Here is a 22,404-nt window from a genome sequence, read left to right as displayed (position 1 = left end):
AATATACTTTTTAGTCTCTGAAACTTTTAGAATAGGTGTATTTCATCCACAGTTTTCAAAATGTAACTTTTGATTTCTGAATTTTTTAAAATAGGTTTAAAAAGGTCCCGACAGTATTTTCTTTATTATTTTAAATTAGAAAATTAGTTTTGAAAAAAGACATCTTCTATCTAAAATTAGTTTTGTATTTTAAACTATATAATTATATAAAATAATTTAAAAAATATATACTTGAGAGAGCTTTTACACACATTCTTAAAGTTTGGGAATTAAAAATGTATTTTTTTTCCTCCTCCCTCTGTTTGTAGACTCATTGTGTAGCTCGTTATGATGTTGGTTTTGCAAATCGTTTTGGGATTTTTTTTTTTTTTTTTTTTTTTTTTTTTTTTGGTATTTGACAATTTAGAAGATGGAGAATTGGGTGGTAGACTTCCCGATTTGGGTTGTGGATATTATTAATGGTGACTTGTTGTTTCCACCATCCCTTGCCCCCCTTGAGTTGAGTTTTATTGGATTTTTTTAAAAAGAAAAAAATAGAGAATAAAAATGTGTACTTTTCAAATCTAGAGACCAAACAAATATATTCTAAAAAGCTCTAGGACTAAAAAAAATTATGTTTGGAAGACGGAAAACCAAACCTACTCTTATAACTTTGGGAACTAAAAAGTTAGGGCATCTTCGATAGAGAATCAGAAAACAAAAATTTGAAAACAATGAATTCAATGAAAACGAGTTGTATTCGAAAGCAACAAATTCAGTGAAAACTGTATTTCATGTTTTAGATATGCTTTTGGTAGCAGATTCAAAAATTGGATTCTAATTTAACAATTATTTAAAATGTGTCTGATACAATATTTATAAATCACAAAACTAACTGTAGTTGTCTACTGAATATTAGTTTACAATGAAACTATTATTAATTTATTTATGAACACGTTATAAGTTTAAAAAAAAATTGAACAGTCATTAGTTTATAATATTATATAATTTATTACATTACATAATACATAATTCAATCTTTAAAAAAACAAATTGAGTTTATAATATGTTATATTGTATTTTAAAATATTTTAATCTTTATTTAGTATAATTATACATTTTAAAATTTAAAAATACAAAAAAATTGTTTTTAGAATTTATATATTATGAAATACATTTTAGAAATGAAATTCGATTAACTAGTAGACATACACACATATCCAACTCAGTAAATGTGAAAATATAAAACAAAGTCTGTATTATCAACTAAATACGGACCTTTAATATTAATATGGTTGTTTTCAAAACTTATTAGAGAAATATTGTTGTTTTGAGAGTTCGAGGCTAGAAGTTGAGGGTTGAGGATCCGATTAATGTAGAGATCAAACGTTGAGAACTCGACATACAAAGAAAAACTTGGAAACAATATGTATATTAGGGTTGTCGAAGGTTGAAATGTCAACATACATAAGTCGAAACTTCAACTCTCGACAAGGAAGATAAGTGGGTGAAGGAAATCTCGCTAATTTTGTGGTGAGGATCTCGCTCTAGAAATCTAGCTAATTTTTAGGTTGTCGAAGGTTGAAGTTTCGACATACATAAGTTGAAACTTCAACCCTTGACAAGGAGATAAGTGGGTGAAGAAAATCTCGCTAATTTTGTGATGATAGGGTTGTCAAAAGTTAAAGTTTTGACATATAAGTCAAAACTTCAACCCTCGACAAGGAAGATAAGTGGGTGAAGGAAATATCGTTAATTTTGCGATGAGGATCTCGCTCTAGAAGAAAATCACGCTAATTTTGTGATAGGGATCTCGCTCTAGAAGGGAATCTCGCTAGAAAGGGAATCTCGCTAGAAATGTGGACTGAATCTCGCTGGTAAGGTGAGCATCGCTAGGAAGACAGTTTGTTAAAAAAATGCTTGAGGATCTCGCTCATGAGGAGGATCTCGCTTATGAGGATCTTGCTCATGAGCAGGATCTCGCTCATAATTGTCTTCACTTTATTTACTTTTCATAGAAATATATATATGACCAATGAGAAAAAAAAAACTAATAATCATTAATGAAAAAATAACAACAATAATAAAATTTTGTTACAACTAATAACTATAATTGAGTAAGTTTAATGAAAGTGCATATATTAAAATTGACTATAATTGAATAAGTCTAAAAAAATATGGTCAACCTTGATTTTATTATCAAGTAAATTAAAAAAAGGTGTGAGGTCCTATCACCATGCTGCCCTGTTCCGATTCCCCTGTGCGATTCCCTGCATGTATTGACCGACTGATCTGATTCCCCTGCTCTGATTCCCTGCATGCATTGACACATTTATGCCCCTCTGTCATAGCCTAATGCCTCTTCAACCACCCTAACCCCGTGGGTCGAGTGTTCAACACTCGACCTACATCCTTTTAAACCACCATCCTCTTCATTTTTGCTCACTCACTCCCTCGATAATTTACCCCTCACTGCCTTCGAAAATAAGCCTTTGAAATCATCTTTCTCTCCTCCCATTTCCATTTCCATTTCTCTTCTTGTATTTCGTTTAATACAAATTATTCTCACACAACTATACTAGTATGTTACTCTACTAAATTTTTATTTTTTAAGAATAATTATAAATTTTATTTTAGTTCTTATATTATTGTTTTTTTTATAGATTCTATTTTTTTAAAAAAAAATTTGTAGTTGTTGTCAGATAAAAAATAACAAGAAAAAAGGGTGAACGTTGTCACTTTGAAGGAAAAAAGAGAACTACCATCGAATCTGCGAGTTGAATTTATGATATTTGAAAAGTTTAGTTTATTCTTATGATATTTGATTTATTTAGTATTAACTTGTTTCTAGTGTTAAAATGTTTAGTTTATTGTTATGTTTAAGAAGTTGATATTTATAGTTTAATACAAAATTATTGTGATAGTTAACAAGTTTAGTATAATTTCAAAAATTTAATATAGTTTGAAAATTTTAGTTTCTTGTTTATGAAAATTATTGTTGTTATGTTTATATGTGGATAAGTTGATATTTTCTAGTATTAACTTTGAAAATATACTTTAAAATAGTTTGAAAAAGTTTAATTTAATTTAATTTTTTATTTTGTATTAAATTTGAAAAAAATAGTTTAAAAAGTTTGTCTCGTTTTAATTTGAAAAGTTTAATTTGTTGTTATGTTTAAAAATAGTTATAAAAAGTTTAATTTATTGTTATGTTTAAAAATAGTTAAAAAAAAGTTTAATTTATTGTTATGTTTAAAAAGTTGATGTTCATAAAACTTAAAAAGTTTATGTTTATAAACTAAAAAATTTAATATTTTTTAATATACTACAGTAGAATTGTATTTGAACAATTCATTGAAATGGTTGGGATGTTACTTACTGTAGATATGGGAGCAAATCAAATAGAAATAATATATAGACATCCTAATCTAGAACCATCAGGATCAATAAGGTTTATATCATTCCCTATGAACTTGATGTTCTCAATGGCAATGCCAGTGTCAAATCTAGTGCATTTGTATATAAATGTAAATAGAATAGGGGTGAATCCTGATACCTCATTTAACCAGTTTGAAGATCCAACTCAATGTATCGATCCTGATCCGGAGTCAGTTGCATCGCCATGTGATAATAAAGATATGGTGGCGAACAACCTGTACAGAGACTTCAGAACAGAAATAGATGACGAATTTGAAAAGTTGAATTTCGATAGTCGTGAACATGAGATACTTTCAGACACATTCAATAATTTGGATATGAATGTACTGAATAGCATTCGGGAACATGACCTAATTTTAGCTCCTGTGGACGTTGACAATACTCATATAAAGGGATGATTTATCAAGACAGGGAAATTCTATAACACGCAGTCAAATGTTTTGCAATAAAGTGTCATGCACCATATGAGGTTGTTGAATCTACACCGACGATTTGGACAATTCGGTATAAGAAGTGAGAGGAAGGTTACAAGTGGAGACTTCGTGCAATAAAGAAAAAATTGCATGGCTTGTTCGAGATCACTAAGTATGATAAACAACATACATGTTTTTATTCAGAACTAAGTCAAAGTCACGTGCAATTGGATTCATCAATGATTGCACTGGAGTTCTGTGACGCCGTAAGAGAAAAATCATCTATCAGTGTGGCACAACTACAGTCCGACATCAAATCAAAGTTTGGATATCATGTTCCTTACCATAGGGTATGGGAGGGAAAAAGAAAAGCGTTGGCTAAAGTGTTCGGTGATTGGGATAGTCTTACAAATTGTTGCCCAAGTGGTTGAAACGCTTATTGAAGGCCATATTATCCTAACTTCTATATTTTGGGCATTTGGTTCTTGTATAGAAGTTTTTAATAAATGTCGGTCGATAATTCAGATAGATGGTACACACTTGTACGGTAAATATAGAGGAAAAGTGTTGATTGCTACATCAGTTGACTCGAATGACCATCTTCTTCCATTTACGTTTGTCGTTGCTGATGAAGAGTCCGCAGACTCATGGGGGTTCCTGAAACACCTGAGAGAAATTGTAACACACGAAAAGGTGTGTTTAATTTTAGATCGACATGCTGGTATAATCGCAGCAGTGAACAACCCAGCAAATGGTTGGACAGGACCGAAATGTCACCATCGTTTCTGCTTACGACATATCGTCAGCAACTTCAATAAAAAGTATAAATTTAATTCATTAAAAATTTATGTTTATCGTGTCGGGTGTCAGTTTCAAATTCAAAGTTCAATAAAGCAATTGAAGATATCAAAGGAATAAAACGGAGCTGTCTGAGTTTTTTTGACAACATTAGTTTAGAGCAATGGACTCAAACACATGATGGAGGATTCAGATATGGGTGGATGACGACAAATCTATCCGAGTGCGTAAATGGAGTCCTCAAAGAAGCTCGAATGTTGCCTATAAATGCTCTTGCTCAGATAACATTCTTCAAATGCGTGAACTATTTTGAGAAAAGTAGAGGAGAAATAAGGGATGCATTGGAGCGTCAAGATAAATACACCCGGAATATTATTATTATTATTATTATTATTATTATTATTATTATTATTATATATATTTACTAATTTATTTCAAACATATTTTATAATACTAAGTGGAGTAAAAATCCAGGTATGCACACGACAAAATAAATAAATGGGTTGCACGATCTAGTAAACATGAAATACAATCATACGATCGGTCTTAGGGCTGTCTCTTATACACATCTAGATGTGTATAAGAGACAGGGCTAAACAGGTCCGAGCGGTACTGTTCATGTAACAAGTGGCAAGCATTCGGCATTCATGCTCGCATTTTATGGCCGTTTGCTCACATTTTAACATGAACTACGAAGATTTTATGGATGACTATTACAAATTGTCAACGTATGCTGAATGTTACTCTCCTCAATTTCAACATGTACAAGATTACTAGATCATGCACCCTAATATGCCCGTCTTACATCCTGATCCATTGTTGTTGAGAAAATCTGGTAGACCAAAAAGTTCACGTTATCACAACGAGATGGATTGGACAGAACCAGTCACTCGACAACGATGTGGATGTTGTAATCAGTTAGGACATAATCGAAGGAAGTGTCCTTCATTACTAAGACGGACTCCAAATAGTTAGGGATTGAAAAATAAATATTTTTTTTATTATATATTCATTTTATTGTATATTCTATTTTTTTTTATTATAATTTATTGTTTATTCAATTTTTTTATAATAATTTATTGTATATTCAATTTTTTTTTATTGTAATTAACAAAGTTTTACATTATTCTTTACCCTCACACTGCATATCCGGAATGAATTTACCCTCACTTTTCTCTACTATTCTATTTACTTATTTCAGCTTTTTTTAATTTACTTGATAATAAAATCAAGGTTAACCATATTTTTTCAGACTTATTCAATTATAGTCAATTTTAATATATGCACTTTCATTAAACTTACTCAATTATAGTTATTAGTTGTAACAAAATTCTGTTATTGTTGTTATTTTTTCATTAATGATTATTAGCTTTTTTTCTCATTGGTCATGTGTATCATGACCAATGAGGAAAAAAAAAAGCTAATAATCATTAATGAAAAAATAACAACCATAACAGAATTTTGTTAAGTTGTACATGAGCGAGATCCTCATCACAAAATTAGCGAGATATCCTTTACCCACTTATCTTTTATTGTATATTTAAATTTTTTTATCATAAAGCTGTACATTGTTTTTTAATTAAGTTGTACATTATTCTTTTAATTAAGTTGTACATTATTCTTCTAATAAAGTTGTGCATTATTCTTTTAATTAAGTTATACATTATTCTTCCAATTGAGAAATAAATATTTTTTTAATTGAGAAATAATTTTTTTTTTCCAAATCATGACTTTAAACCCAGGACCTGTTGATCCCTATTTTTTGTACGACCAGTCCATTCATCGATCATATGTTGCTGTTGTATGGCGAGATCGTACTACTGGAAAAATATCTTGTAGGCGTCGAGACAGTTCTCCCGCGCACTATCCTGCTCCACCCTCGAATACTACTGCTGCACACATCTGGATTCTATGGGGTTGCCAGATTAGGATTTATTCCGTTGGACTGGCATCTGATTAAGAAGAACCCGAGCAACCTCAAGTTTGAAGTCGACGGCGACAACCAGCTTGAAATCGACGATGTCCGCCTTGTGGGACACATTGATTTTTGTAATTATTTTTATATAAATGGGATATTTAATTTACATTTTTTTTTTATTTTTATGAGATATTATTTTTTTTAATTTATTCTTTTTAGAGTTTAAATAAAATAATAAAATATTTTTAGAAATTGTTTTTATAAAATGGAAAATTAAAAAAAGAAAGAAAGAAAGAAGTGGAATATGTAATAATTAAAAAAGAAAAAAAAAGAAGGGACAATGTCGAGGGTTAATTTTGAATCTTTTTTACAAATAGTTTGAAAAGAGCAATATTTTCCTAAATAGTTTCTAAAAGGACAATATTCTTTTAATTTTTTTTAACTAAATACGCTATTAGTTTTTTTTTTCTTAATATATATATATATTTTTAATCTCAGTAAACAATAAATAATAAATTAACAATGTGCAAGCATGGTTCCAAGCTCCCTGAAAATTTCCCAAGATAGCAAGTCCAAAATGCTCTGTTTTGATCCAAAACCCACAGCACTCTGTCTCACTCTCGCATTCCATTTCAGTATACTCTTCCACTGGCCTCTCTATCAGCTTCCTTTGAACTCCATATCTCATCAGGACAGTTGATCATCAAAGGATCAGCATACAAATTAGAATCTCCGTGGTTGCTAATCACTTCAAAACAACAAAATCAACAGACATAGTTCATCAGTGTTTGAGTATTCGATCGTCTTCCTGAAGATACTGTAGATCTTCTTCACTTTCAACTACTCTTCAATCCAGGTTTCTTTCTATCTCTTTCCAGGCTAGGGAAATCAAATGGGCCTTGACTATTTTTTTAACCCCTTTGATTGTTTTGCCTTTTTCTGGGTTTTTGATTGATTGCATGTACAAGATTTGTTGTTTACTTTTCTTTTCTTCGGCTTTAGGTTTGGGTTATATATGCATTTGTTTCTGAAAACGAGGTATTGGGAAGGTTGGTCTTCCGGGGGCTGTTGAGATGGGCAGCTTTGATGGGTCTAATACCACTAAGGCCATTGATGCGTCGGTGGGTGGTTTAGTTTGGGTCCGCCGCCGTAATGGGTCGTGGTGGCCTGGCCGGATTATGGGTCTTGAGGAGCTGTCTGAGAGCTGCTTGGTTTCCCCAAAATCAGGTACTCCGGTGAAGCTTCTTGGTCGTGAGGATGCAAGCATGTGAGTACTTCTTTCTGAGTTCTTTTGAACTGGATTTAGTGAATTGTTGTATAAACTTTCAGTTTCTGTGTACTGAATACTTTCAATATTTGTGGAATAGACTGGCTCAGCTTCATGCCCTGTATGGCAGGGGCATATGATGTTTGTTTTGCTCTTCTTTTTTTCCTCCTTTGAGTTTTTGTGCTTTCATTTGGTGTTAACGATTTGTGTATGTTCAACCTTATTAGCCTTAGTTGATCAGGAGTTGTTGTGCTTTGAAACGCACCATGCCCTGAACAAAAGAATGGATAGAACTCCTTGTACGCCTTTTGATTTGGATTGGTCTCTAATCAGTTGATACTCAAGCTTTTCGTCATTGTTTGCAAATCTGGTTGCATGACTGCATAGAACTCTGGTGGGCTGAGCAAGGGTTCTTGTTGTCCTTGGAGATTTAATTATTTATTTACTTTTGTATGAAATAATGTTTTGTTAACAGAATGCAATATAAGGAAAGTAATACAATGGCAGAGGGACAAGGGTGGCAAGAAAGGGCGGAAATTATGAAAAAGAAGAAAACTATTTTGAACACTTCATTTAGAGTTCAGTACCTAAGTAAAAACATTGGTAATGGGGAGAATTTGCACTTGGGAAGGATCATTAGTGTGGGTAGATCTTGTCCGTTCTAAAATTCCAAGACTTTATGCATTATGTTTAAGTTGTTTTGCCTTCCATCGTGTAGGATATGTCATTATCGACTCTTGAAAGTCAAGCAGGAAAATTGATGATAAGGAAAGAAAGATATAGATTTTCTAGAATTTTCTTTCTCTTGTCCATCCTTTCCCCTTCGTTCTCCTTCCCCATCTCCTTTTGTAGTTCTTTCTTTTACTCTAGATTTTTTCCTGGGAGGCTTTAGTTCTTCAGATATATATAAATCTCTTAAATTTTAAACCTTGACTATCTCTTGGAAGATATGAATGTAACTTCTAAACATATGATTGGGGCTGATATTGTGATGAGGCTTGGAGTAGTAGGCATCACTTACCAAAGCTAGGCAGATAGATGGACTCCTTCCCCGCTGCTAAGGGAAACTTCAAACTTTTTTTTTTTTTTTTTTTTTTTTTTTTTTTGTATATGTTTTCATGGTGTTTTTTTTTTTTTTTTTTGCTTTTTGCTTTTTGCTCTTTCAGGATTATGGTTGATGGAGACAATTTGCTTTCCTTGTTTAATCTTTCAAAATTCATGAAAAAAAATATTAATTCTTTTGTTATGTTCAAGATACTGGCTTACATTTATTTACTAATTTCAACTATGCTGAGAAAGTCCTCTTTATTGATATAGTGACTGGTATAATCTTGAAAGATCTAAAAGAGTGAAGGCATTTCGATGTGGGGAGTATGATGAATTTATTGAGAAAGCCAAGGCTTCTGTAGCCATTGCAAGTAAGAAAGCAGTAAAATATGCTCGAAGGGAAGACGCAATTCTTCAAGCACTTGAGCTCGAGAGTGCTCACCTTGGCCAGGGTCAACTGGCCTTGAGTTGTAGAATGAATACTTCTGGCAGCAAGCATGATATCTCTAACAGAAACTCCAAACTCATGGCTAATTCAAGTGAAGTAGAGTTGACCGATAATATGAGTGATTCTGAAGACAGATCTGATTCAATGCCAGAATTATCTCAGTCTGGAATTTCTTTCGAAGAGAATTTTGGTTCTTCAATGGCTCGATCTGGTCAGAGTAGGAGGAGAACTCCAAACGACTCTGAGGATGATGGAACAGAGGGTGTAAAGCGAATGAGAGGGCTTGAGGACCTTGGTATTGGTGTAGTGTCAAAAAGAAAAGTTCACACTGGATGTGTAGTTGAGCTGGTTCAAGAAGTTAGTGATGTAAACTGTAATTCAAATACTCCCAATTGCTTGGCTAATGAACATCCTCCAGATGATAGCCAAGTCAGGTCATCCCTATTTAAAAGAAAGAGGTCTCAAGTGTCCAATGTTAATGAATTCTCGAAAAGGAAAAATCGACATAGACCATTAACAAAAGTTTTAGAAAGTACAACAATGTTATCTGTTCCAGTTGTTTGCAATGAACTTCCCAATTCATGGGGTTTACCTCTCAGGGGTTTGTCAGATGGAAAGCTTTCTGAACAAGAATCAAACGAGTCAAAGAAGCGTTCCTCGGCAGCAGTGAACAATAACTCGGACAGTACTGTAATTTCTTGTGAGTATATGGCCCCTACAAACGCTCTTGATACTTCTCATTTTAATATCAAGGTGAAGGATACTGAAGTTTCAAGTATTTGCGATCGAGCTGAGAATGGTATTCCTGATCGATTATTTCACGTGCCATTCTCTGGGGAGGGAAAACATCCCGCAGGTATGTGTAGAATGCACATGAACATCAAATATCTATGGATTATCTCTTTCTTTCTTTCTTTTTGTTCACGTCCCTTTTACCAATGTTTTATTTTCTTCAGAGATGACGGTAGATTTACAGTAATATCGATGTCATGCTTTATAAGAAGTATATTGATCGGTTCCTTCACCTGTAAATATTTGGTTTATTCTTGCTCAAAGATTGTATATGTTGTATGGTTCCCTAGGTTCTGAACTTTATTCTAATCAAACTTGACTGCTTGCTTCGGCTGTATATCTCCCATCTCTGTGCCTTGCCCATTTTGTTTTCAATTTGTTACGCTCTTTCCACAATGGTGCGATTTCCCCTTACTGGCTATTTTCTACTTCTGTCAGGTCTTTCCCCAACATTTTTCCCTAGGTGCCCCATTGGTGTATCGGAAAGACAATCCAGTCAAAGTAGTCAAGCCAAACCTGTATGTGTAAGCAATGAACTAAATAATGAATCTGGTTCTACTAGTTCTGCCGTTGCTGATCCAGATAGCAATATCAGTAAAACAATAGAGAAGGGCAGTTCAAAGTGGCAGCTAAAGAGGAAGAGGAATTCAAGACATACAAAGAAAACTCGTACAAACGACTCAATACATTTTGTACTTAGTGACGATAGGCAAAAAACTTCTGGGGCAGGTATAGAGCATCTGGATGGATTCAATGTAGAATCTGATCTGAAAGTTTCTAGTAGCATTCAGGAACCTCCTCTCTCAAAGAATAACTTTAAAGCAGAGCCTGAGAAACTTGCTGAAGAAGGATCGAATGAGTTGGATTCTATCAAATGTTCATCTCAAGACCAACTTCATACTATTAGTGGAAAAACAAATAAGCTGAAGCAATTGCCTGATTACACTTGGGCCACTCCAAGGTTGCTCCCTTTTCGCCAATCCCGCCTTATGGTTCACTCCAAATATCAGTGGTCAGAATTTTCTTCTACAAAATTTGGTTGTAATGCTTCGCTATATGATGTTGAGCTTGTGGTAAAAGCCAACTATAAGCCACAACATGTTCCACTGGTTTCATTAATGAGCAAATTAAACTGTAAGGCAGTTGTTGGTCATCCGCTCACTGTTGAGGCATTGGATGATGGTCATTGTGATGACCTGTTGAGCAGATCTGAACTTGATCCTCAGAAGGGTGTGGAAAGTTCTCATTTGGTACAATCAAATTCTTGGAAAGGGAAAACAGTGGGCAAGCGACGTGCCCGTGTATGTCAACCGCGTCCTTCACCAGGGAAAGCATCAAAGACAAAGAAATCTGGACAACTATCAAAAAAGACCCGGAAACTGTCTTCACTGACTGTTCAGAAGCAGTTTGTAGATGATAGTAGACCAGTGGTAGAGAAGTCCAAGGGTTCTTTTATAGCATGTATCCCCCTCAAAGTAGTATTCAGTAGGATAAATGAAGCCGTGAATGGGTTGGCACAACCAACCCATCGCCCTTTAATGACTGTGAGTCGATAAATAGTTTTGTTTTGCTGAATTTGCCTGTTTCTCCTTCCATTGCAGAGTCTACTTCTTGTTTGACCCAACTCAGTTTGAGGCTTCTTATGTAAAATTGTATCGCATTTTCATACTATAGGAAGAAAACTGGCTAGGAGAATGCTTTTGGCTTTGTATATATGTATGGTCACCTGAGGTATAAAGATGGCATTGACCTTATATTAGATGATGCCTAATGTTAAGATGTTCCTTTTTCTAATAATTTGGGATCCATTTGTGATTGTGCTCTAAGGGAAATGTGAGACTGATCTCAAGATGGCAAAGACAAAAGAAGCAAGCGGCTATTCTATTGGACTGATTTCTTTGCTTGTTCTTGAATCGCCCTTGTAATGTGACACTTTTGTTTTTGGTTTCTCATATTATCCTTTTAGAACGTTTCTATGTTTGATAAAACAGTGGGTTTCTGATATTAGACATATGATATGAAGTGCATTGGGGCATACAAATTATTTATGCTTCGAGATATTTTGTGCCTATGGCAATGTGGGGATAAACTTTTCAATGTTTAGATTATATAGTGATATGAACATTAAGGTATTATACTAGATTTTACATGATGTGGTGTGTTGGCTTGAGTTCAACATTTGGATTTGGCTTAGTTAGACTGGCCAGTGAAAATTACTGTTATAGCAGAGGTAGTGTTTATCCGCTTTATTGTGTTCCAATGTCCCTGTTTGTGTATATTTTTCTTAAAAGTTTGAATTAATTAGACCATTTTTTGTTTTTGTTTTTTTTTTTTTTTTTAAAAAATTAAGTTTATTTTATCTCAATTTCTTATTATTATTTATATCTTTCTTAAGTAAAAAAAGTTTGAATTTTCAGTCAAATTATAAAAAAAAAAACAATTTTTTAACAAATACTTTTTTTAATTTTCAAATTTTGATTTGGTTTTTGAAATTATTAGTAAAAAGCAGATAATAAAGCAAAAAAATAGTGTTCATGGGCTTAATTTAAAAAATTAGAGATAAAAATCAAATGGATCCTTAGGTTGATATTCTATTAGTTTATTTTAAATATCAAGATTAAAAGTACTACTTCTACTTATTGGTTGGTTTCTTTGTTTGATCTCTTTTTAAGGAGTGTTTTTAAAACTCGATTGGAGTTTTAGAAAACTTCAAAATAAAAAAAAGTTGTTTTTCAAAATTTTAAAAAAATGGTTAATAATTTAAATGTACATTGTAAATAAATGGTACGGAAACATGCAAAATTTTCAATGATTAGCATGAAAAAAAAAATTAAAACCTTATTTGACAATCATTTTGTTTTTTAGGTCTGATTTGGTAACTATTTGGTTTTTAGTTTTTGAAAATTAAAGCCTATAAATACCCCTCACATACCTAACTTTTTTGTTTTCTTATCTACTTTTTATCCATGTTTTCAAAAACAAGTCAAATTTTGAAAACTAAAATCCCATTTCGTAACCATTTCGTTTTTTATTTTTTGTTTTCGAGAATTAAACCTATTTATTCTCAATTTCTTACAAAAGTTTGCATCTTTCATAATTACAATGGTTGAATTCTTAATTGAATTCTAAAAATAAAAACAAAATTTTAAAAGTTACGACCCTGTTTGATGACCATTTTGTTTTTGTTTTTGTTTTTATTTTTAAAATTTAAGCCTATAGACACTACTTCCATCTCCATATTTCTATCTTTGTTATCTATCTTTCATCAATGGTTTAAAAATAAAGCCAAATTTGAGAATTGAAAAAAGTAGCTCTCAAATAGTTGTTTTTGTTTTTGGAATTTTGCTAAAAATTCAACCATTGTACTCAATAAAGATGCAAATCATTGTAAGGAATGTAGATGAAACAGACTTAATTTTCGAAAATAAAAACAAAATGATTATCAAATGAGACCTAAAAAAGTAATTTTTAAGAATTTGTTTTTGTTTTATGGTTAAAAAAATTAGTTTTTAAAAACTTGTTTCGTAAAAAAAAATAATAAATAAATAAACTTGTTTTTGTTTTTGGAATTTGACTCTTATACTAAAGAAATGTGCAAACTATGGTAGAAAATAGGAGGAAGTTGTATTAATCTTAAAAAATAAAAGACAAAAAACGAAATGGTTATCAAACAAGATCTTAATTTTCGGTTTGTTTTTTCCTCAATTTTCTTGCCACATTTTAAACTTTTTCTAAAGAAGTATTTGACTTTTTTAGTTGAAATCTATATATATAAAAATATATATATATATATGTTTTTTAATACTTTTCTTATTTAGAAACTATTTGATTTTTGGTTTTTATTTTGAAATTAAAATTATAAACACTGTTCTCATTTATATGTTTTTTCCCACTTTTCACCAATATTTTGAAAAATCAAGTCAATTTAAGAAACTTAAAAAAACAGCTTTAAAAAATTTGCTTTTATTTTGAACATTTAGCTAAAAATTTAAGCATATCTTCTAGAAGCCAGAAAATCATAATATATTTTGGAGAAAACAAACATAAATTTTGAAAACATAAAACTGAAACTAAATATTTACCAAAATTCGAGTGTGCGGGTATGTTCTTACAAACATAAAAATGAAAACAAAATATTGTGCGTGCGCGTGGATGTGGATATTTGCATGCCCACGCGTGCATGTGCGTGCATATGTGAAAGAGGATAAAATTGGAATAATAAAAAAACAGAAATCAGATTTAATTATATTTTTTGGTATATTTGTAACTTTACATAAACCATTGCTAATATTTACAATGGTATGATTTTATTTTTTTGGTGCAATGCCCCAAGTTTAATATTTCTTGTTTTAAAGTGGACACAATATTCGTATTTTAATCTTCTTAAAAAAAAAAAGTTTTTATTGAAAAAAAAAACCCCAAGGCCCATAGAATTAGGGTTTAGTATAAAGAGTAGAAACTCCCTTGATCCTTTGCACGCCCCATTTTGCCTATCGGAGCATCGGTCAGACAAAACCCTAACGCAAATCAGGTATTTGGATCTCTCTCAACGATTTCGTTCGTTTCTTTGCATTTTTTGTGTTTTCGAAGTAATACCTTGCGTATGTATGTGTTTTCTCAATCTAGATTCACTTTGAAGATATCTTTTTTGATCTGTTTTCATCGTTGTTGCAGGTCCACAAGAGGAAGATGGCGGCGGTTCCAGGACAACTGATTTGGGAGATTGTTAAGAGGAACAACTCTTTTTTGGTGAAGGAGTTTGGAAGGGGAACAGCTGGCGTTCAGTTCAGCAAAGAGTCCAACAATTTATACAATCTGAACTCCTACAAGCATTCTGGTCAGTCATTTTAAATCCTCTGATTAATGATGTGTTATCTTCAATTTAAGGGAAATCCTAGCGGACCAAATTTGAAGGGTTTTGTTTGAATGTCGAAACAACCTAGAGACGGGATCATAAGTACATTATGCATTATTTGGAGGGTTGTGTATGATTTTTGGGTACTGGAACAACGGGATTAAGTACAGGAAATTGAAATATTAGAGTGTTGTCTTCTTTGATTCCCTGAAGATTTTCGAATGACCTCAACGCTGCTATGCCCATTTTCTGAATTCTTGATATTATGATCAAGTGGTGCTTATCTAGATATATATGTGTAGATGCTTCATGCATTCTGGATTTGGTGGGAGCCAACAAAGTTATGTATACGAAGTTGTAAATCATGTGAAGTTTTGTTTCTGCAGCAACCGCCAGGGGAGACTGAATGATCATTGTGCTCGTTCAACTAATGGTTATGTCATTGGTTCTTTTATTGTTAGATGTGATCAAGGCATTATTTAGTGCTTGGGATTACATGCTTGACAATTAGTTCTGCAGTTTCCTAAACTAAATCCTTCCATTGCTAATCTGTTTGCATGAGATAATATGTTTCGAGTATTTGAATGCTTGGTTTTTGTCCTCGTTGAATAGTTTGGTTTACTGTCTTATATATTTGAATTAGAGAAACATATGACTTTGTTTCAGAACTTTATTAATAGTGGTGACTGGTGAGAGGAGTTTCAGGGGATCCTTTCTTCTTTTCATTATTTTTATTATTTGCCTATACCGTGTTCAGTTTATTTATAGATTTAATATGATTCTTGTATTTTAACTTATAGGTTTGGCCAACAAGAAAACTGTTACAATTCAACCTGGAGGCAAAGATCAATCCATTTTGCTTGCAACAACTAAGAGCAAGAAACAGAACAAACCTTCTTCATTGCTTCATAAATCTTTGATGAAGAAGGAGTTCCGTAGGATGGCAAAAGCTGTGACAAACCAGGTAATCAGCAAACCTTAATTATCTTGAGTACTTGCCTTCTTAAGCTGGAACAGTGGCATTAACTCCCGACTCGAATGATATCAGGTGGCAGATAACTACTACAGGCCAGATCTGAAGAAGGCTGCCCTAGCAAGATTGAGTGCTGTAAACAGGAGCCTCAAGGTTGCTAAGTCTGGGGTTAAGAAGAGGAACAGGCAAGCCTTAAAATCAAATGTCAGGAAGTGAGATTTAAGGGAATGAGAAATGAGATGTCGTTTGCCATTGTGTTTTATGTTGGAATGCCAACTTTTTAGTTCAGTTTGGAATCTGAAGAGTAGTCTGGCGATAGATGTTTTGCTGTGTTTTGCATTATTATATGATTATTATTTTCTTGCTGTGGTGAACTTTTGGCAGGTAATCTTAAGACTTTGTTTTGGTTATGTGTTATTTTAATTGTAGTTGAAAAATACTTGATATTCACCAACCTTTCACTAGGCCACTTAACCTAGAAAATGAGTAATAGCAACCTTTTGGCCGTTCATGTTAGATCTCCCCATGTATCTTGAGGTGATTTCCGCTAGGCAGGTTTACTTGATTTTTTATTGTTCTGTGATATTTGGATTGGTTGGTACCTTTGAAGTAGAATGTAGCAAACTATGACAAGGAGTCTAATTTTCTACTTGGGCGGGGATATTTCAGTCCTAGGAAAAAGGTAAATTGCCAAAAATAACTCCAAAATGTTTTCATCTTGAACTTGTTGAAATTCTTTTTCTCGGTTGGCTTTAAATTGACCCCAAGATTCAAATGAATTTTGAAATAGAATTTTCAAAGGTAAAATTGTAATATTTGAAATTTAAGGATTAAATTGAAATTAAGCCACAGTTGTAATTCGAAAAGTAGATCTCAATTGACACTGATAAACTATGAAAGTATATATATTTGTAGGTTAGATTTTATTGATAAACTACATTAGCATATAGATATATATATCTCATATATATTTCTTTCGCTTTTATTTTACTACTTTCTAGTTTAGATTTAGTCTTACTTTGGATAACAGATTTGGATTGTTACCTATTTATGCCTTCGTGGTTTATTTGCTTCCTTAGATATTTGCCTTTTGTTTTGTTTTGTTGAGAACACTTTTTGAACAAAACGATCTCTTTACACTGCACAGGCACATAACGATTTCAAACCTTACTTTTGTTGTTTTGTTAAGAAGTCTTTGGTGATAATACATTAATACTTAAACCTTTCTAAACTTATTGGTGTGTACAGCTAAAATTAATCAACTTGTTCTATTTTCTCAATAAAATATTCAAAGCTGAGCTACCCTTATGTTATCCTCATCTCTTACTTACCCCTTGTCCATTTTTATTTGTCAATGGAGATATTGGCAGGTTTAGGCACTTACCCCTTGTCCATTTTTATTTGTCAATGGAGATATTGGCAGGTTTAGGCTTGAAACAGTGACTTTGTGCTTTAATGTTACTTCCTTATGTATCATAAAACTCCATCCTAAGTGATTGGGCAACTTGGGAGATTCATGAAACTAGGTTTTCTTTTACACAAATATCACTAAGATCCTGTTTAGTTTTTTATTTTTATTTTTGAAAATTAAGTTTAGATCATTCACATTTTTAATTATGATTTGCTTCTTTTTTTTTTTAAGTACAATCGATGAATTCTTAGTCAAATTCCAAAAACAAAAATGACTTTTTGAAAGTTATTTTTTTGGGGTGAAAGTAGTCTATAGACTTAATTTTCTAATAATTATCAAAGAAAATGAGTTAAATGTTAACAAAAGAATTGATTTAGAAATTGAAATTTTAAAGATGGAAAAATGTAGCATACTAGTTTTTACATATATGAGATTCAGTAGGAAAACGACGACTCAGCCTAGGTTCTCAAGCTCCCAAAAATAAGAGAGAAATGATAGCCAAGAACGATGGAATTGATCACATTAATTTTAGAACTGGACAAATCGATGAAAACGATTATGTTCGAAGTTAAAAGAATAATATCAATATTTTAAATACGTTTTTTTTTTTTTTTTTTTTTGTGTGGCTAAAATAGCATAATGAGGCAAATCTAAAAAAAAAAAAATTCAAATAATTATAATTTAATTACAGAAAAGATGACTCTCAAATCAAATATGGAAACAGAAAGTATACGAAAATTCAAATATACCGTCCGTAAAATCATTGGGAACAGTTTGATTTTTTTTTTTAAATAATATTGACAAAAAGAGGGTAGGATTGAAAGTATTGTCAAAAATAAGTTTTTAAATCATGTATCCAATACACGATTAGCCCTCAATCGTGTACCCGGTACATGATTACCTTGGGTATACGACTCCCTTCTCCATTAAACTGCCGCGACCCTTCTTCTTCCTCCATCCAAAAGTCTTCTACCTCCTCTTTTCTTCCGTCTTCCCCGTCCGAAAATCTTCTCTATTCGTCTATCCGAACAAATTATCCAAAAATTTCCTACCTTAAGTCGTGTGCCTCCTTGAACCATCCGTTCAACCGTTCATCCGAAAGCTTCTCCTCTCTTTGATTGTGGTAAAAAAATTTCCTTACGTTGTTTTGGAATACATAATCTTCACATATATATATATTTCTTGCATTTGAGCTAAACTTAATCTACAGTTTATGGATCCATGATTTATTTGTTGGGTTACATCTAGAAATATATGTATATGTTTGTCTATTTGTTGGGTTGATTTTGTCTAATGTAGTTTATGAACTTAGAAATTAGATTATGTTTATGAACTTAAAAATGAAAATTGGTTCATATATATATTATTTTGTTTGCATTTAGGCTGAATTAAATGTATGATTCATGGATATATTATTTTATTTTTATTTGGGCTGATTTAAATGTATAGTTTATGAATCTTAGATTTAGGCTAATTTAAATGTATAATATTTAGATCAACTTAGAAATTGGATTTTGTTGGTTTGACATATTAACATATATATATTTTTTTTTGTCAACTATAACCGTTGAAAAAAAATCATAATAAATATGTCATTGCGTTCTGAATATTTAGTTATTCTTGAACCTGGAAATGATGGAGATAGTGACATTGATGTTGAAGTTGATGAATTATTTGGAAACGACAGTAGTGGGGAACAGAATACTACGAAATTGTTATAATGAAATCAAATCAAGATTTTTGGTATGTCAGATGTAAATCATGGAGTGATGTTCGAAATCACCAAACTTCAAGGGGAACACTCATGTTTATTTTCAGAATTGACACATGATCATTCACAGCTTGATTCAAATTTTATGAGTATCAAAATCCAAAATTTGGTTAGAGCTGATCCTAGGGTAACTGTGACTCTATTTCAAGAAGTAATTAAAAAACAATATGGATATAATGTTAATTATAGACGGGTGTGACAAGCCAAGAGAAAAGCATTGATTACTGTGTTTGGTGATTGGGAGAACTCTTATTCATCACAATCTAGGAACACGAAAAGATTAATTTACGTGGAAAATCCTAGGCCAGGGAGAAAAAACCACGATCAAATCTTATTATTAAGTTACACTGAAATACAGAAAGACTGCTCAAATAAATAGACAGACAGGAAGCCCTAGGCCCATAGGTTTTTCCTTTCCTCTGATGTGCTAGTGCTAGGTACGACTATTTTTTGTCGAGTTTTTTGGTCCTTTGGTCGAGAAGGATTCAAACATTGTTGGCCATTAATCCAAATCGATGTAACTCATCTCTACGGAAAGTATAAAGGAAAATTATTGACCGCCTTATCTATTGATGCAAACGGACATATATTTCCCCTTGCTTTTGCTATTGTTGAAGGTGAAAATTCTAGTTGGTCATGGTTTTTGTGGACAATGTGTGAATATATTACCTAAAGAGATGATATTTGCTTGATTTCTGATAGATATAATGGCATTCTTGTTGCAATTAATAATAAGAAAATTGGTTGGAGTGAACCTAGAGTGTACCATCGATATTGTCTTTGCCATGTTGCCAGTAATTTCAATACAAAATATAAATCAAAGCAACTAAAAAATTTGGTTTTTAAAGCAGGAAATCAACACCAAAGGCGTAAGCTCATTCGGTGCATGAAAGAATTGAAACAATTGCATCTTGAATGCCTTGAATATTTTTTAGATATTGACTTGGAAAAATGGACTCAATCACACGATGATGGGTACCGCTATGGGTGGATGACAAGTAATGCAGTTGAATGCATGAATGGTGTTTTCAAAGGTGCTAGAATATTACCAATTATTTCTTTGGTTAGGCTAACATTCTATGTGTGATACTGTATTTTGAACGTTGGAGAAAAGAAATCAATGAAGCACTCGATCGTGGAGACATGTATACAAAATATGCCTTAAAGAAACTTAAGAGGTGGGAAAAACGAGCATCTGCGCGTACGGTGACATCTATTGATAGGGAAAGTCAAACTTTTGAAGTACAATCTGACATAAGTATGATTTCTCCCTATAAAGAACAACACACTCAAGTTTTGAGCTTGAAAGAAGGAACATGTTCTTGCAATAAGTGGTAGTCATTCAAGATTCCATGTTCTCATGTAATTGCAGTTTGTATGGGTTTATGACACTGATACTACTACAAGTATGGACTTATGACAGATTTCCAATTATAGCACCACAAATCTAGTTACAGGCCCCAGATCATCGTCCACTTAGTGCCAAGTATTATTTCATTTATATATTTATTTCGTTACCATTTTATGTAAGAATATAAATTAAATGTATTTTTTATAATTTTAGATGGAGTGGTGTATTAGCTGCCTCTGAACAGTCACCAAATATGTTACTCGTGTACAGAAAAATATTTGACAGACTGATGCACAATCAGGTAACAAATGTATATATAAATGAATATTTAAAACATTTTAGATGTATACTTATTATTTTTTTTTTTTCAAATTATTTGGACGCTAGACACACAACAGATTTGGTCATCTTTACCTGATTATTGTCGTGATGGTGAAGACATCTGGTTGACTGTTAGCCCTCTTATATGCTTCCATATAGTAGAGTGGCATCATCCAGATCGTGTGTTGAGACAGTTCGGTCTTCGACAAACAATACTTTCGTTGTCCTATACACTCCCAGCACTACACCAGATCGATTTAAGAGGTAAGCACAACCAAGACTGGCGTTGAATCCATGTGGAATATATATCCTATTGGCATGGACGAAATGATCGTTGTGCACAGAGAGAATTAACAAATGAGCCAGTTGTATCAGATGACTACTTTTCCTGGTACAATTCAATCACGAGGTGATTTATACGACGCTTACTATTACTGCATGGTAAGAGATTTAAAATCATACATTTTCCATATATATGATATGAATATTGTTTAATATTTAATTTTTTTATTGTACAGAATAATTTTATCGGAGATGTACAACAATATTCAGTGCAGAACAACTTACCAGGCTTGGGTTCAATGTGTCAGCATACATTGGTCAACATAGAAGGTATTATTCAACAAACAAGACGACTCAATGTTGTTGACACCGATTGAAGACATATTCATCATAGACGACAACGACAACAGGATGAACCTAATTTAGATGGACACGAAGACAACTCCCATGAGGGGTAAGGGCGAGGGCCAGGGGGTCGTTTTTAAATTTCATATAAACTTTCATTTTCAAATTGTAAATTAAAGAACTAATTGTAAATCTTCTTTAATATTATAACATTTATTTTAATATGAGTACAAGATAATTATGATTTCATTGTACATTAAATATAAAACTAAGTTTAACCATAAAGGAATTTATGGACATGTTCCTAAAGTCTTAATATTGTTGTACATCTCCAATTAAAAAAAAAAAGGTCAATCTATTTAAAAAAAAAAAGAAAACAAAACAAATCGTGGACCGGGTCCACAATTATGACAATCGTGGATCCGGTCCACGAGTTTCCATGCGAGGACCCGATCAACCAGTCAGCCGACGTGGTGCTAACTAGATTAAACGGTAATCGTGTATCCCGTACACGATTTCACTACCCTAGTTTTGTCAATAGTTTCAGCAAACACCTATTTTTAAAAATATTTTCAATCCTACCCTATTTTGTCAATATATATTAAACTAACATTATTTAAAAAAAATCGAACAATTTGATGGATTTGATTTGTCTTTTCAAGTATTTAATTTTGAGAAGATTTAAAATCATTTTTATTCTCTAAATTTTGATAGAAGTAACAATTTAGTCCCTGGACTTTGGTTTATAACGATTTAGTCCTTGAATTTTCAATTTTGCAACAATTTAATCCATGCACTTTATTATGTAACAATTTAATTCTTGTATTTTAAAATTTATTATAGTTTAGTCCCTATTGTAAAAATTATGTTAAGATTTAATGAAAATTATTGCATAAATAAATCGATAAACTAATTAGAGACTCAATATTTTTACAAAATACAAAGACCACATAATAAAATAATAAAAATTGACATCTAATTTTGATTATTTTAGG

The 22,404-nt window shown here is 32.3% G+C and overlaps 2 protein-coding genes across 2 annotated transcripts; both read left to right on the top strand.

Moving 5' to 3' along the window:
* Positions 1–7,074: 7,074 nt before the first annotated feature.
* Positions 7,075–12,123, top strand: LOC120085887 (uncharacterized protein At1g51745-like). The gene is made up of 4 exons (XM_039042154.1): positions 7,075–7,402; positions 7,549–7,813; positions 9,131–10,164; positions 10,539–12,123. Exons 2-4 carry the CDS (start codon positions 7,620–7,622, stop codon positions 11,654–11,656), a joined length of 2,346 nt encoding a protein of 781 aa, XP_038898082.1. The 5' UTR covers positions 7,075–7,402; positions 7,549–7,619; the 3' UTR covers positions 11,657–12,123.
* Positions 12,124–14,472: 2,349 nt separating this feature from the next.
* Positions 14,473–16,411, top strand: LOC120076799 (60S ribosomal protein L28-2-like). Its single transcript, XM_039030750.1, has 4 exons — positions 14,473–14,631; positions 14,775–14,937; positions 15,756–15,919; positions 16,004–16,411. Exons 2-4 carry the CDS (start codon positions 14,790–14,792, stop codon positions 16,142–16,144), a joined length of 453 nt encoding a protein of 150 aa, XP_038886678.1. The 5' UTR covers positions 14,473–14,631; positions 14,775–14,789; the 3' UTR covers positions 16,145–16,411.
* The last annotated feature ends 5,993 nt before the right edge of the window (positions 16,412–22,404 follow it).

The sequence above is a fragment of the Benincasa hispida genome, chromosome 1 (assembly GCF_009727055.1).
Source record: "Benincasa hispida cultivar B227 chromosome 1, ASM972705v1, whole genome shotgun sequence".
NCBI lineage: Eukaryota > Viridiplantae > Streptophyta > Magnoliopsida > Cucurbitales > Cucurbitaceae > Benincasa > Benincasa hispida.
The sequence above is the reverse complement of the archived record's forward strand: the minus strand, read 5'-3'. Positions and strand labels throughout refer to the sequence as shown.